Here is a 15,561-nt window from a genome sequence, read left to right on the forward strand (position 1 = left end):
GAGAAGTCACTAGCTAAAAAGGAGTGCCAGCTGCTGCAGAAGAAGTCGACCCACGATGAGATCTTCGCCCGCTGTCAGGAATTGGCCTTCATGAAGATGAGTGAGTCCCAAAAGTCGGCCATAGAGGACCGCAGAATTTTGAAAAAGAAGCAGGAAAGTCGAAGAAAAGATACAAAGAGAGAGATTCAACGAGCACAGGAATTGTATAGGAGGAACTTTGACCGAAAGCGAAAACCGGAAGTCGATTATAAAGTGGGAGACTTAGTCGCTATACGCCGGACACAGTTTGTAGCTGGAAAGAAGTTGGCTGGAGAGTACATGGGACCGTACGAGGTTGCAAAAGTGAAGAGGAATGGGAGGTACGAAGTTCGGAAGGCAGCAGATTTCGAAGGACCAATTAACACTTCAACCAGTTGTGACTACATGAAGCTGTGGCGATATGTCCAGGACAACGAGGATGATTGGTCATCTGGGACAGATGAGTAGTCAGGAATGGCCGAATTTAAAAAGGAAAGGGATCGAAGCAGGCCGAGAGCTTGGAAATGACAGCAGGTTAGCAGGAACAGAATGAGAATTATTCATTGTATTTTGTGAGTTCAGCAGCTACAGTTGAAATTAAGCAGATATAAAAGCAGCAAAAGTAACAAAAGTTGAAAAGAAAACGGAAGAAGCAGATAATAGGAAAACAAACTTGCACATTTAGAAACATATAATATCCGAAAAATTATTATAATAAACGTAACACAAGAGGGAAATACCCATCTTACATTTATGGCAATCACTTCACTATTAAAACGAATCATAGACCATTAACCTATTTGTTTTCAATGGTAAATCCAAGTTCAAAATTGACACGTATGAGGCTTGAATTGGAGGAATTCGATTTTACGGTAGAATACCTGAAGGGCAAAGACAATTATGTAGCTGATGCGTTATCAAGAATAACCATCAAAGAACTACAAAATATAACTGGAGCGATAAATAAAGTCACTACACGATTTCAAAGTAGACAAAAATTCCGCGCGGAACAACAAGAAAAAGAATTGCCTATGCAATCTCTGAATAAAGCTTCTAAGCCCAACGTTTACGACGTGATAAACAATGACGAAGTACGTTAAGTAGTGACCTTGCATATAAAAGATATGTTATGTTTATTTAAACATGGCAAGAAAGTTATTGCAAGATATGAGGTTAGCGATTTATATACTATCGACTTAGGTCAATTTTTCCAAAGGCTTGAAATGCAAGCCGGTATACATAATATCAGCCAACTCAAAGTGGCACCGTGGGAAAATATCTTTGATGAAATATCAACAGATAAATTCAAATTAATGGGCAACAAGATATTGAAGACATTAAGAGTAGCGCTACTCCACCCGGTGACCCTAGTATCAAAAGATACAGAAAAAGAGGCAATCTTGTCTACATTCCATGATGATCCAATACAAGGAGGTCACACAGGCATTACAAAAACCTTGGCCAGAGGTCCAGAGACACTACTACTGGAAAAATATGTCCAAAGACATAAAAGAGTACATAAGAAAATGTCCGAAATGCCAAAAAGCTAAAACAACAAAGCATTCAAACCCTCCTTTAACAATTACAGACACCCCAATAAATGCTTTCGACATAGTGATAGTGGATACCATCGGACCACTACCAAAATCGGAAAATGGAAACTAGTATGCAGTCACTTTAATATGTGATCTAACTAAGTATTTAGTTGCAATACCAATTCCGAATAAAAATGCTAATACTGTCGCTAAAGCCATATTCGAATCTTTTATTCTGAAGTACGGTCCAATGAAGACGTTCATTACGGACATGGGAACCGAATATAAGAATTCAATCATAGACGATCTGTGCAAATATTTGAATATCAAAAATATTACATCAACAGCACACCATCACCAGTCAGTTGGAACAGTAGAAATAAGCCACAGAACACTTAATGAGTATATACGATCCTATATATCGGTTGACAAAACTGATTGGGACGTATGGCTTCAATACTTCGTCTTTTGTTTCAACACGACCCCCTCTATGGCACATACTTACTGTCCATATGAGTTAGTGTTCGGTAAAACAAGTAATTTACCGAAACACTTCAATAGCATAGATAACATAGAACCTCTTTATAATATAGATGACTATGCTAAGGAATCTAAGTATAGATTAGAACTAGCTTATAAAAGAGCTAGGGTTATGTTAGAATCGAATAAGAATAGGAATAAATTATTGTACGACCATAGGGTAAATGATATAGATATATCAGTAGGCGACCAAGTTTTGTTAAAAAACGAAACAGGTCATAAGTTAGATGTTAAATACACCGGTCCGTACGTAGTAACGGAAATAGGTGATAGGGATAATATAGTCATAGCCAATGATAAACATAAGAAACAAACAGTTCATAAGGATATGTTAAAAATCTTTATTTCGTAATTTGCATTCAGCCTATCCATACCTACAAATAAATACACTTAAAAAAAAAAAAAAAAAAAAAAAAAAAAAAAACCAAACCAAACAAAACTAAAACAAAAAAAAATAGCAAAAACCATTTAAAAGTGTATTAATTATAAACATTAGTATAAAATAACTTCACTTAAGTTACGTTATTTTTCAAAAGGAGGCAGATGTAGTATGCGCACATATCGAATACGCACTGTACCCAGAGTACTTAAAGAGTGCGCACTGTAATACAATGTTGCAGTGTATACACAATTAAAAGTCCCGGTCATAAACCATGAGTGGCCGAAATATGAACCGATCGCTAAGGCTTAGCCTGCACTCAGAAAGTGCTAGTGTCGGCATATTTGCATCGAATGGACTACACGCGCATACCCCTCGCGCCACCACTTGTGAGCGCATAGCCAATGTACATAAGTACATTTCCTTATACATAAGAATACATATATTATAACTTAAGGAATACTGTAAGATTATTAACTCTTGAAGCTCTGGAGCGGCATCATAGCCGCACCAATTTAAGAAAACCAAATAAAAACTAATAATAAAAATATAAAACTAAAATACCAAGTCTTATCCTTTGGAGGAAATGTGTATGGCGGATCAATCTTATTATCAGTTTATCTTGTGGATGACTGTGTGCTAGTGGTTGGCATGATGTTTGAAAACGAATGAATTGTTTGGTCTTAAGTTGGTGGTAATCCGGATCTCATGCCAAAAGTTGTTTAAAAGTAAAAAATAAGAAGTTTAAGAGAAAACTTTGAAATAATTTTGTTCGATTCTGATTCTGAAATGATCTAAGAAAATGAAATGCAGAAAGAAGGTATTTTGCGAAACCCGCTTGAACTTGAATCCCTATAGAAAATAAGAGAATGAATTAAACCGTTATGATATAGACAGTTGAGTCGGTAACAGGACAAGGACAGAAGACTGTCTGTTACTGAGTGAGGTCTGTTCGTCTGTCGCAACAATAGGAGAGAGTGAGAGAGGCAACTTGAGATTGTCTAGGATTGACGTTGATTGAGTGATCGAGTGAAAAGTAAGAAAGGGTGAGAGGGCCACAGGAAAAGTGGCGTGATGACAGATACGATTTGACTGCGCAGGCGAACAGAATTCGCTGGCTCGACTACGGTGAAATTAATAACGCTTATCTCCGACATATACATATACAAATTTATTTCTTTTCATTTTTATCTTGTATTATTTTTCTTAATTTTTCTTAGATTTAACAATTTTCCTTTATCTTAAACATTTAGTATATTACTGGATATAGCTATGGCTTTCAATTGCCTTCGTATTTTTATTTTCCTCACAAAATTTACAATCAAGATTATTATAATAATAAAAGCCAATATTAAAGATGTATGGCCAGTAATATGATGAAAATCTAATTAATGTAATATTTAAAGTGCTGAAAGGAAACAAAATCTATGTTGATGCCAGGCTCTCCAGAGCACGTCCGCTTCGTTCGGGGGTCAGATCGAAAAGGTTTAACCTAGCTTCGGGCGAAAATAGTTAACCTAGCCCCGGAAATCTGGACAGCGAGTCTTTTTAACATAAGCCTATTCCAATATCGAGAGCGGCCCTATATCTTCCCGATATCTTCAGAGCATCGCTACTGGAAGCGCTGTATTACGCCAAAAGTAGGCTGCAAACAATTTGGGCTGTTCGCCGATCGCAACATAAATTAAAGTTCAGTGCGACTTTTAGGCTAAGGGTGATTTGTTGCATACCCAAGCGCCACTGCACCTTATTCTTATGCTTCCCAATAAATCGGAAATTTTGAGAAAAAATAAATTCCCACAGGCGTTCGAAAATTCCAGAAAGGATTCCAAAAAATTGGGCCAGGTCAATTTTGTGACCTGGCCAATCTCGTCCTGCGACGACTGGATCTGGTCGAGCCTGGAAATGATAACCATTGGTTAGGGCTTCACCTCCGGAATACCTCCGAAATACTTACCTTAGGATTATCTCGATCCGGCTTCCCGTCCTCGCGATTCCCTTGCTCGGATGATTTGCCAAACCACGGATGTCTTGCCCGTGTTTTTCTGTTTTTCCTGCTACTACACACTGGACGGAAAGCCCGATTTTTTGGCATAAAGGTAGAGTGTTAAAACTTCGTACAGTTGTTAGTAATAGTATGTGTAGTCAGTGTTTAAAATTTGAAACAAATCGGACCAGGCCCACACATACCGCCCATAAAAGAAAAAAATTTGGATTAGTAATTTTTTGATTTTAAGTTCTTAGCTGTAATTTTAAAAAAAGAAATAGCCATCTTGGAACACGGACGTGTTTACTTTTACTCCGCAATAAATCCATTTTATAAACCGAAATAATCGTCAAAATCTCATAACTTTGATTTTTTCCTGCAAAACAAACATAGTTCTGCAGCGATTATATCGAAGTAAACAATAATTTGCACTATTTACATTGTTTTTTAACAACTAAAAAGCTTGTTAAACGCTGTGCATTTTGTTATTGTCGTGCGAATGGAACATAGAACATTTACATCGAACCGAAGCAAACCGCTTGTGCACTCGCCTACACATAAACACATACACAAATACATAAAACACAAAGCGCGCGCACAAAACACTCAAAACAACAACACAATGAGTTCGATGGCAAAGCGATCCAGGAAGGAGACTCAGCTCGACCAGGACGGATCCCGGCCCTCAGATGCCCAGTTGCTGCAAAAATTCGATCTGAAATTCGCTGACCTAAAGGAGAGTTTGACTGGCTTCCTGGAGAAGAAACTTCAACCGATGACCGAGAAATACGACCAGCTATGCCAGCTGGTGGCCAAACTGGAGAACGAGGTGAGAGAGATGGGCGCGTTAAAGCAGCGGGTCTCGGAGCTGGAGAAGAAGCTAGCGGATACCCAAAGCGATAAACGCGTCGAGGCGCTCGAGGCCAGGCTAGTGGCAACTTGCAATGCGCAGGCAGAGGCAGAAATCGCATGCGACTTGCGCTGGCATGAAGTCCCACAAACGGATGGGGAGAACCTGAGGGCACTTTTCCACGCACTCTGCTTCTCACTTGAGCTAACTCCTCCTAGCTGATTTGTCAACAAAATATGCAGATGTTATTCTTGCAGGTGACTTTAATAGTGATTTAATAAGAGAATCACATCTTACAAAATGGAGTCGCTAGGGTTAAATGTAGTAAACACTACTTCCCCTACGCATTTTTGCAACACTCGCAGCTCATTACTAGATGTGTTCTTTGTGACTAATACTGACAAAGTAGCTTTATATGACCAGCTAATCGTCCCGTCTTTTTCGAAACATGACCTCATCTTTCTGACATACGCAATTGACCTTCTATATCATGACAATACCATAGTCTTTAGGGACTTTAGAAATATAAATTATGAACATTTAAATGAAACATTTAACTGCTGTAATTGGGATGGCCTTTATTTACTCGCAGAAGTTGACGATCAAGTAAAGTACTTTCAGGATAATATACTTAACTTGTATAACAGCTGCGTTCCGGTTCGTAGAAAAATAATTCGTGCAACCGAGAAACCATGGTTTCATAATGGCATTCGGAATGCGATCAATGAACGCGACAAAGCTTTCAAAAAGTGGAAGAGGTATAGGACATCACATGAATATAGGAAATTTAGTTTGTTGAGACAATCTGTAACTAAGCTCATTGACATTGCTAAAAGCAGCTACTTTTCACGTAAATTTGAAAGAACATCTTCTACTCAAGAAACATGGAAAACAATAAAAAGTTTGGGAATAGGAAAATCCAAAGGGCGGGTGGAACAGGACATAGATGTGAATGAACTAAATAAACAATTTATAAAATGCTCAGTACCTGAAGCTCTTGACAATCAATACTTACAACTTGCACCTGAAATCGTCTGTGATAATAGGTTTAGGTTTGTGACTGTTAATCAATGTGATATTCTACAGACTATACTTGACATTAAGAGTGATGCGACTGGACTTGACGACATTAATCCGAAATTTATCAAAATTTTGTTACCTAGGATTCTGCCTTATTTAACTTATATATTAAATAAAGCATTAACGACCTCGACTTTTCCTGACTGCTGGAAAACGGCAAAGATTATTCCGATTCCAAAATCAAATACTGACTACAGACCTATATCGATCCTGCCGTACCTTTCTAAAGTATTAGAAAATATAATGGCAAAACAAATAAATAAATTTCTCACTGACAATGAAATGCTAAATAATAATCAGTCTGGATTTAGGAAAGGTCGAAGCTGTACTACAGCTATATTAAAGATTACTGACGACGTAAGGAAACAAATGGACGATAACAATGTCACATTTTTAGTTTTACTGGACTATAGCAAGGCTTTTGACACTGTAAACCATAATATTCTATGTTCAAAGTTACGTAATATGTTCCATTTTTCAAAAACTTCTGTTAAGCTTGTGTCTTCGTACTTAAATAATCGTCGTCAATCAGTTGTTCTATCTAATATATCGTCGGAATTTGGAAATGTCACCTGTGGTGTCCCCCAAGGTTCAGTACTTGGTCCACTGTTGTTTACACTGTATGCTAATGACCTACCATCTGTGTTGTCAGAATGTAATGTGCATCTGTATGCCGATGATGTCCAAATGTATGTGAGTCGTCCTTTAAATAGAATAAGTGAATGTATTGATGTATGTATCCGTGAACTTGCTCGAGTAAATGAATGGGCAATCAAAAATGGACTAGGCATTAACCCAAATAAATCTAAGTGCCTCGTAATAAGCAGGAAAAAAATAAAGCTAGACAATATCGAACCTCTTCACATTAATAACAGTCCATTAGAGTATGTCGACTCTTACATGGAACGATCACATTGCAAAGGCAATAGGAAAAGTATTTGGAATGCTGAGAGCATTGTCTGTGACTAAGGGTTGCCTGCCTATAAATGTTCGTATGTTAGTAGCAAAAACATGTTTAGTCCCGTGTTTATTTTATGGTTTGGAAGTTTTTTCAAATTGTGACTCGATTAGCCAAAATAAAATAAAAATAGTGTTGGGTCAAAACCCAAATAGTACATTTGATTATAGTCAAATTCCGCGCCTTCTGACTGTTAGGTAACATTACATCTGTTATACGGATGCTGCCAACTCATATGAACGAATGGGTGGCAGAGAGAAGAAAGAACTCGAAGTTGTACGCCATTAGCATTGTTGGAAAAAAGTTGAAGTTGAAGAGAACTGAATTACGAATTATCAATAAAGTTACACAATTAAACTAGCACCTCCGACTAATTATTTTACACTCAAGAATAAAGCTCTTGTTTCAACATTTTGGCGACCGTGACAGGATTAGTGCTAGTTTATTTTGTCTAATTTTGTGGTGATTTGTGGTTAAGTTTTCCGCCATCTTCTACTTGACCAAGTTTCGCACGCGCTATTACGAATTTGCCCTGTCAAAGTTTCGTACATTCGCGCATCGCGTTCGCTGCCGGTTTACCCAGCGTCCGCCTCACCTTGTCGCTCGCACGTCTGCACACCCACTTGGTGCAGCCTTTGTGCATCCACCGGAGCCTCTGCCGGCCACATAACTCCCGCTGCAGCAGTCCCTGCCACTGTTCACGGTCGTTGTGGATCAACATATAGTCTGGACATCGTTGGAGTGGACACGCCATCCTCCAAGCCTCACAGTCATAGTTGAAGTCGACGTCTCGGTCCTTCATCTATACATCTCCCCAGCGGAGCACCCCCAATACATAACCTCAATCGTCCACAGCACATTTTTTTGCACTGTCCTCTTTGGCCATCGTTTTGCACCGCTGCTCGGTGAGCAAAACTTTCCACTACATCTCGTCGTCTCGCTCGCTCTCACATACCTTGTCAAGCAAGGCATCGCCAACCCGAAATTTAATAAAGTAAACAACCAAAATGTCTTCGCTGGAGCAACTTAAATCTCAGCGAACGAGTGCTCGAAAGAACCTTACGCGCATGAGCAAATCAGTGGAACCTGACTTGAATCTATCTCCGTTGGAACTCGCTTGCCGTTTGTCGATTTTGGAATCGTATTTTAAACTCGCTTTATCCACACAGGAGGCCATAGAGCAGTTGGATCCAGCTGAGCTACACCGCAGCACTCGGTTCGAGTTAGAGGAGTTATTCATCCAAGCCAAGGTTTGCGTTCAAGAACAGCTTGGACCAGAAGCAAACAGCACAGGCATAAACGAATCTACGGTTAATTTTGGGCATACGACTGCAGTCAAGCTTCCTCGCTTAGCGTTGCCAACATTCGACGGCAAGTACTGCGAGTACCAAAACTTCATCACGTCGTTCAATCAGGTCGTAGGCCACCAGCCATCAATGTCTAAGATCGAGAAGTTCAACCAGTTGTTAAACTGTCTTCGAGGACCCGCCCTAGAAACGGTACGAGCATTCCAGGTGACCGCTGACAACTACACGAAGGCTCTGGATCGCTTAAAGCAGCGCTACGACAACCCAACTCTCGTCTTCTTGGACAACATATCGTCGCTCTTCGCTTTGCCAACCGCTGCCAAAGCAAATGGCCAGCAGTTGCGCAGTCTAATCGACAATGCGTCCGCATTGTACAACTCGTTGCGTTCGTTGGGCAACGAGACACAGATCTGTCAGGCCATGCTCATCTCCATAGTCATGGGAAAGGTGGACCAGGAGACCAAAAGGAAATGGAATGAGTCATTGGATTATACCGTCTTGCCTTCTTGGGATAACTGTGTTCAAGTCGTCGAACGTCATTGCCAATATTTGGAATCGGATAAGAAGCCTGCTGCTGAAGCCTCTATGGTCCAACCAGGCGGCCATAGATCGCGCTCGCAAAGGAACCAGGCAAGTCTGTCCTTCAATTGTACAACGCAAACTTGTAACATCTGTTCAAATACAGATCACAAGACCTTTAGATGCCCAGAACTAATTAATCTCGCCCTAGAAAATCGTCTCAATGCAGTAAAACGCTACAAGCTATGCATTAATTGTCTCGGCAAGAATCATCTTGTCGCCAACTGCCCGTCTACACAGAGATGCCGCACCTGTGCGTTAGCGCATCATACTCTGCTTCATCGGCCCTCACCTGGGTCGACCGCAACTCCCTTGCCACAACCTCAAGCGGAGTCTGCACAAGTTTCGGACGCAGTCACACATACTCACACGGAACCGCGTTCCGATTGCGTCATCCTGGCCACAGCGCTGGTCCTGGTCAAGGATGCGTCCGGATGCTACAAAATAGGAAGAGCGCTTTTGGATTCATGCTCTCAGGTGAATTTCATATCCGAGGAGTTCGCCCAAAGTCTCCGACTGCCTCGGAGCAAACGCAACCTAGAGATTCGTAGCATTGGAGAGACGCAAACGCAAATCAAACACCATACAACCACCAATATCAAGTCGAGGCACAACCATTTCGAGCTACTCCTTGATTTTTGCGTGACATCACACATCGCCTATCACCCAGATTCGGAAATTGACATTTCCTCATGGAATCTTCCGCAGCATTCATCGCTAGCCGACGAACACTTCAACAAGTCCCGTCGCATCGATTTGCTTTTAGGCACGGAAACCTTCTTCGATATCTTGGCAGTCGGCCAAGTTAAATTAGGAAAGGATCTGCCCGTACTCCAGAAAACGCTACTTGGATGGATAGTGTCTGGTCGATGCAGAGCTCATCCCAGAACCCTCCATCAGTACTCATCTATCGTACTAGATAAAATTGACGAAAATCTGGAACGTCTATGGCGCATCGATCATGTAGTGACTCCCAAGAATACACTTACGCCGGAGCAGCGAAATTGTGAGGAGTTCTACACAACCACGGTACGACGCAACTCTGATGGTCGAGTGGAAGTACGACTCCCATTTAAGGATGCACCTACCGCTCTCGGAGCCTCTTTCGACATCGCGAGGAGGAGATTTTTATCGCTCGAACGCAACCTAGGCAAACGGCCTGAGGTATGGGCCAAATATGTACAATTCATGCAGGAGTTCCAAGACCTGGGACACATGAGTCTCGTGGGTCACCCGCAGTTAAACACTCCGCATTATTATATTCCGCACCACTGCGTGCTCAAGCCAAATAGCACATCAACGAAGCTTAGAGTGGTTTTCGACGCATCATGCAAGACAACGTCCCAGAAATCGCTCAACGATCTTTTAATGGTCGGACCGACCATTCAGCCAGACCTTTATACATTGCTTCTTCGTTTTCGTATACACCGCTATGCAATCACTGCGGATGTAGTAAAGATGTTCCGTCAAGTCAACGTGTCTGCCCAAGATCGCAGATTTCAATACATCCTTTGGAGAGCTTCGCCATCGCAACCCTTAAGCACCTTCGAATTGAATACCGTAACGTATGGTACGGCGGCTGCACCGTATCTGGCCATACGCAGCATGTCCTATCTAGCCGACCACTTCATGGACAAATTGAGAATTGGGGCTGAAGCCATCAAATCGTCGTTCTATGTGGATGACTTCCTGGGTGGATCGGACACGGTAGAGGGGCTACATCAAATCAAGAGGGAAGTTACAACGATTCTACAGGATGGCCAATTGGAACTCGCAAAATGGCATTCAAACCACTGTAAGTTCGTCGATGACAATACAATAAAACACTTGCAGCTGGACGACGAGATGCTAATTAGCACGCTTGGCCTAAAATGGGACCAAGTACGGGACACCTTCATGTTTTCGTTTTCGCCAAGAGTAGAGTCAGACCACGTTACCAAACGCACTATCTTGTCAGTTGCATCGTCACTATTCGATCCGTTGGGATTAGTTACTCCCATCATCATCGTGGCAAAAATCATCCTGCAGGAGCTGTGGCTACTAAAGCTACACTGGGATGAGTCAGTACCCCAAGGAATCCATACAGCTTGGATGTCCCTTCTTTCGTCGCTTACGTCGTTGGAGTCTATAGCAATACCACGATATTGCCTCCAACCGGCTATACAATCTCTTCAGATACATGGCTTCTGTGACGCCTCCATTAGAGCGTACGGATGCTGCATCTACGCTCGCACACTCGGATCAGATGGGCTAATCAAGGTACAGCTAATCACATCCAAGTCCAGAGTTGCTCCCACCAAGAAGCTATCTCTACCCAAATTAGAACTGTGCGGAGCACATCTGCTAGCACAACTCCATCAGAAAATTATTCGAATCTTCGCAGACAGAGAGCCAACCTCGTACTTATGGTGCGACTCTCAAATCGTTCTACATTGGAATCGCCAGCACTCAGCCACATTATCGACCTTTGTCGGCAATCGAATTGCTGAAATTCAAGAAATGACATCAGATTGTCACTGGAGACATGTTCCAACACACTGCAACCCGGCAGACATCTTGTCCAGAGGCTGCACCATCGCCGAGTTGGAACAATCGATATGGTTTGAGGGACCTGAGTTTCTACGTCAAGAACCGCAATATTGGCCTAGGGACAATAAAGACATCAATGACATTGATCTGGAAGCTGTGCAACTGGAGAAAAGAAAATCAGCGTTTGCCGTACAGACTACCAGTAATCCACTGCTTGAGGGAGTCTACAAATCCAGTTCATATCAGCGCTGCCTATTAGTCGTCGCCTGGATGTTTAGGTTCATTCACCGCTGTCGTAATCTCACGCCATCCCAGTCTCCATCGCCATCGCCAACGCCAACGGAATTGCAGCGGGCGCTGCATTGCATCGTCTGGAATATCCAAACCAATCACTTCGCTCAAGAGATATCATCGGTCCTGAAGGGCCAGCCGATTCGCACTAACCTTAAAAACCTTAGTCTCTTTCTCCAGGTCACAGATGGTTTCCAACTTCTAAAAGTCGGAGGACGCCTGGAGTTAGCAGACTACCCAGAAACCCAAAGGCATCCTGTCCTGCTCCCAGCCAAGGATCCCTTTGTCTCTCAGTTCGTTCGCCGTCTCCATCTCCAAAACTATCACGCGGGACCAAGGACTCTTGTCGGCTTAATTCGACGGCAGTTTTGGATAGTCAACGCAAGGGACTTAGCGCGACAAGTCGTTCGCTCATGCATACATTGTCGCCGCTACCGACCAACTCTCAAAAAGCAGCTTATGGGGCAACTGCCCAAGGAACGCATCACACCGTCTCGGCCATTCTCAAGATGCGGAATAGATTTTTGCGGACCAATCAACGTCTATTTGCGCATCCGGGGTAAGCCGCCCACCAAGGCATACCTCGCCGTCTTCGTTTGCTTTGCCACAAAAGCCATACATGTCGAAGTGGTCTCAGATCTCACGACGGATAGCTTCATTGCATCACTCAAGCGCTTCATTGCCAGACGCGGGCTGCCTTCGGACATTTTTTGTGACAACGCTACTAACTTCGCAGGAGCCAACAACAAACTAGAAGCGTTGAAGCAGTTCCTCTTCAAGAAAGAAACGGCTGAATCGATCCATAATTTTTGTCGCAATGAATTCATTAACTTTCATTTCATTCCGCCCAGGGCTCCACATTTCGGGGGCATATGGGAGGCTGCCGTCAAAAGCGTCAAAGGACTACTCAATCGCACTCTTCGAGACACCAGACTAACCTTCGAGGAGCTAGCCACAGCAGCTGCTGACGTCGAGGCGATTTTGAACTCTCGCCCATTAACGCCGCTATCAACCGACCCAAACGACCTGGCCGCTCTCACGCCTGGTCACTTCTTAGTGGGCGACGCACTCCGAGCTCTTCCAGAAGCTCCACCAATCGACGACAATCTGGACAAGCTGGATCGATGGAAGAAGGTCAGCGCAATTAAGCACCACATCTGGAGTCGTTGGAGCCACGAATACATAAACGAGCTCCAAGTTCGCACAACCTGGACGAAGACTGCACCAAATCTAGCGGTCAACGACATGGTTATTGTTCACGAGGATAATCTTCCCCCACAACGGTGGCTTCTTGGCCGCGTAGTCAGCACCATCGCCGGATCGGACAACATCGTGCGTGTAGCCAACGTACGCACCTCCAAGGGAATCATCCGCCGTCCCATACGGAAACTCGCCTTATTACCTGTCTCTTGAAAGTCAATCGCATACTTTCAAGGGGGCCGGTATGTTGGGTCAAAACCCAAATAGTACATTTGATTATAGTCAAATTCCGCGCCTTCTGACTGTTAGGTAACATTACATCTGTTATACGGATGCTGCCAACTCATATGAACGAATGGGTGGCAGAGAGAAGAAAGAACTCGAAGTTGTACGCCATTAGCATTGTTGGAAAAAAGTTGAAGTTGAAGAGAACTGAATTACGAATTATCAATAAAGTTACACAATTAAACTAGCACCTCCGACTAATTATTTTACACTCAAGAATAAAGCTCTTGTTTCAACAAATAGTATATAATAGCATCGCAAGATATATATTTAATTTGGCACGAATGGAACATGTGTCGGGTTATGCCTATAAAATTTTTGACGTAGAACTCAGCGGATGGATAAAGATGAGAATATTGACATTTCTTCACAAATTAATATATAAGAAAGAACCAGCATACCTATTTGAAAAATTAACATTTACTGCGTCTAGAAGACTAAACAATCTAATTTGTATAAGGCCCAGATCCCTGACATCCGAAAGACAATTTTTTGTTAATGCTATTAGATTATGGAATCAGCTACCCAACAACATTAAAAATATTAGCAATGCTACGCAATTCAAGGAAAAGGTACTCTCACAGTTTAATTAAGTCTCATAAATTAAATTAAATTACAGCGACTTAGGAATAGGATTAGGATTAAGTTAAATGAACTACAAAATATACTAAATAATAATAATAATAATAAACTTTAAATTGTTAGATTAAGAATATCATATGCACAAATTTTGTTTAGGTTTAAGCTTTATGACAGAATGTACTGTAACCCTTTGTGACTAGCGCTCTAATTTATAAGTTTTAAACTTGTAGCGTTAGGAAGGCAAATAAAATCAAATCAAAATCAAATCTGCTTCTTAAAATGTAACACAAAACATTATTTAAATTCATTTTACTAAAATACTGTATTAACAAAACAAATTAAAAAGGAACCCCTCTGGCGACCATTCTGCAGGACGTAAAAATCGACTGAAACAAAAAATTCAAAAATGTTTTTGTTTAGTATGAATGTGATTATGGAAAAGGCTACTTTTATCAAAATTTAATAAAGAATAAGAAAATGGCGGCGCATTCCGTTTTTTTGACAAATTTCTTCACTTTTTTGTTGATAAAAAATCCAATGTTTAAGCTCTCAATATAATTGTAGCTTATTCCATGGACACGTTAATTACGCGTATTTAAAAAAAAAAAAATCATTAAGATTCGTTAAAATCTGACTAAGATATTATGGTCGCCAGCCCGAAAAATGTAGTTTTCCAGAAAACGCGTTTTAAGTTGTATGTTTGCTCTGTGGCTGCTTTGAGTCGGCCGGTTCGGAGGCTCATAACTTTTAAACTATTACGTATTTCGATTTGCCCTTTTAGTATGATATTCTATACACTTAAAGCTATCGAAAAATGCAAAAAAAAATTTATTTTTTTTTTTTCAACTAACCAGAATGAACCCTTAAATTAATCATTATTATTAAATTGCTGAAGACAAAGCTGCAATACATTCAGTTATCCAGAAAACGCGCAAAAATGCGCAAATACGATTATTATTCTCTAATACTGTATACTTTTCTTCAAAACGAAACATATTTACTTTTTGGCACAGATTCGCCACTTGTTAGTTCTACTCCACAATACACGAGGGCTCGGGTTTACTTTTCAACATAAATCGGTTTAACAACACAAGGCACATACACATATTAATCAATTCTTGCTAGGGATTAATATTAAACATACCTTGCTCTTTATTTTCCATCCTAAAAATAATTTAAATGTATTTTCTACAAAATATGACACAACCTTAAACTTTTAGAAAATTTCGTGCACGGCAAAAGGAAATAAAGCTCATATCATATGTTTGACTTTGACACCCTGGTACAAAGTCAGGGCTGCAACTATACAAATATATATTACCGATTTAATGTGCTTGGAGTATCTGCATTGAAAATAAAAAATCGAAACCACAAAAGCTTTTCATGAAAATTTGGACTTTATGCCAAAAAATCGGGCTTTCCGTCCAGTGTGTACTGTCAC

At 41.2% G+C, this 15,561-nt stretch overlaps 1 protein-coding gene across 1 annotated transcript; it reads left to right on the forward strand.

Moving 5' to 3' along the window:
* Positions 1–8,354: 8,354 nt before the first annotated feature.
* Positions 8,355–13,466, forward strand: LOC138928441 (uncharacterized). The gene is made up of 4 exons (XM_070285516.1): positions 8,355–8,426; positions 8,517–9,288; positions 9,340–11,028; positions 11,785–13,466. The coding sequence occupies exons 1-4, from the start codon at positions 8,355–8,357 to the stop codon at positions 13,464–13,466; spliced, it is 4,215 nt and encodes a 1,404-aa protein (XP_070141617.1).
* Positions 13,467–15,561: the final 2,095 nt, after the last annotated feature.

This window comes from Drosophila kikkawai, chromosome 3L, assembly GCF_030179895.1.
Source record: "Drosophila kikkawai strain 14028-0561.14 chromosome 3L, DkikHiC1v2, whole genome shotgun sequence".
NCBI classification, from domain to species: Eukaryota; Metazoa; Arthropoda; class Insecta; order Diptera; family Drosophilidae; genus Drosophila; species Drosophila kikkawai.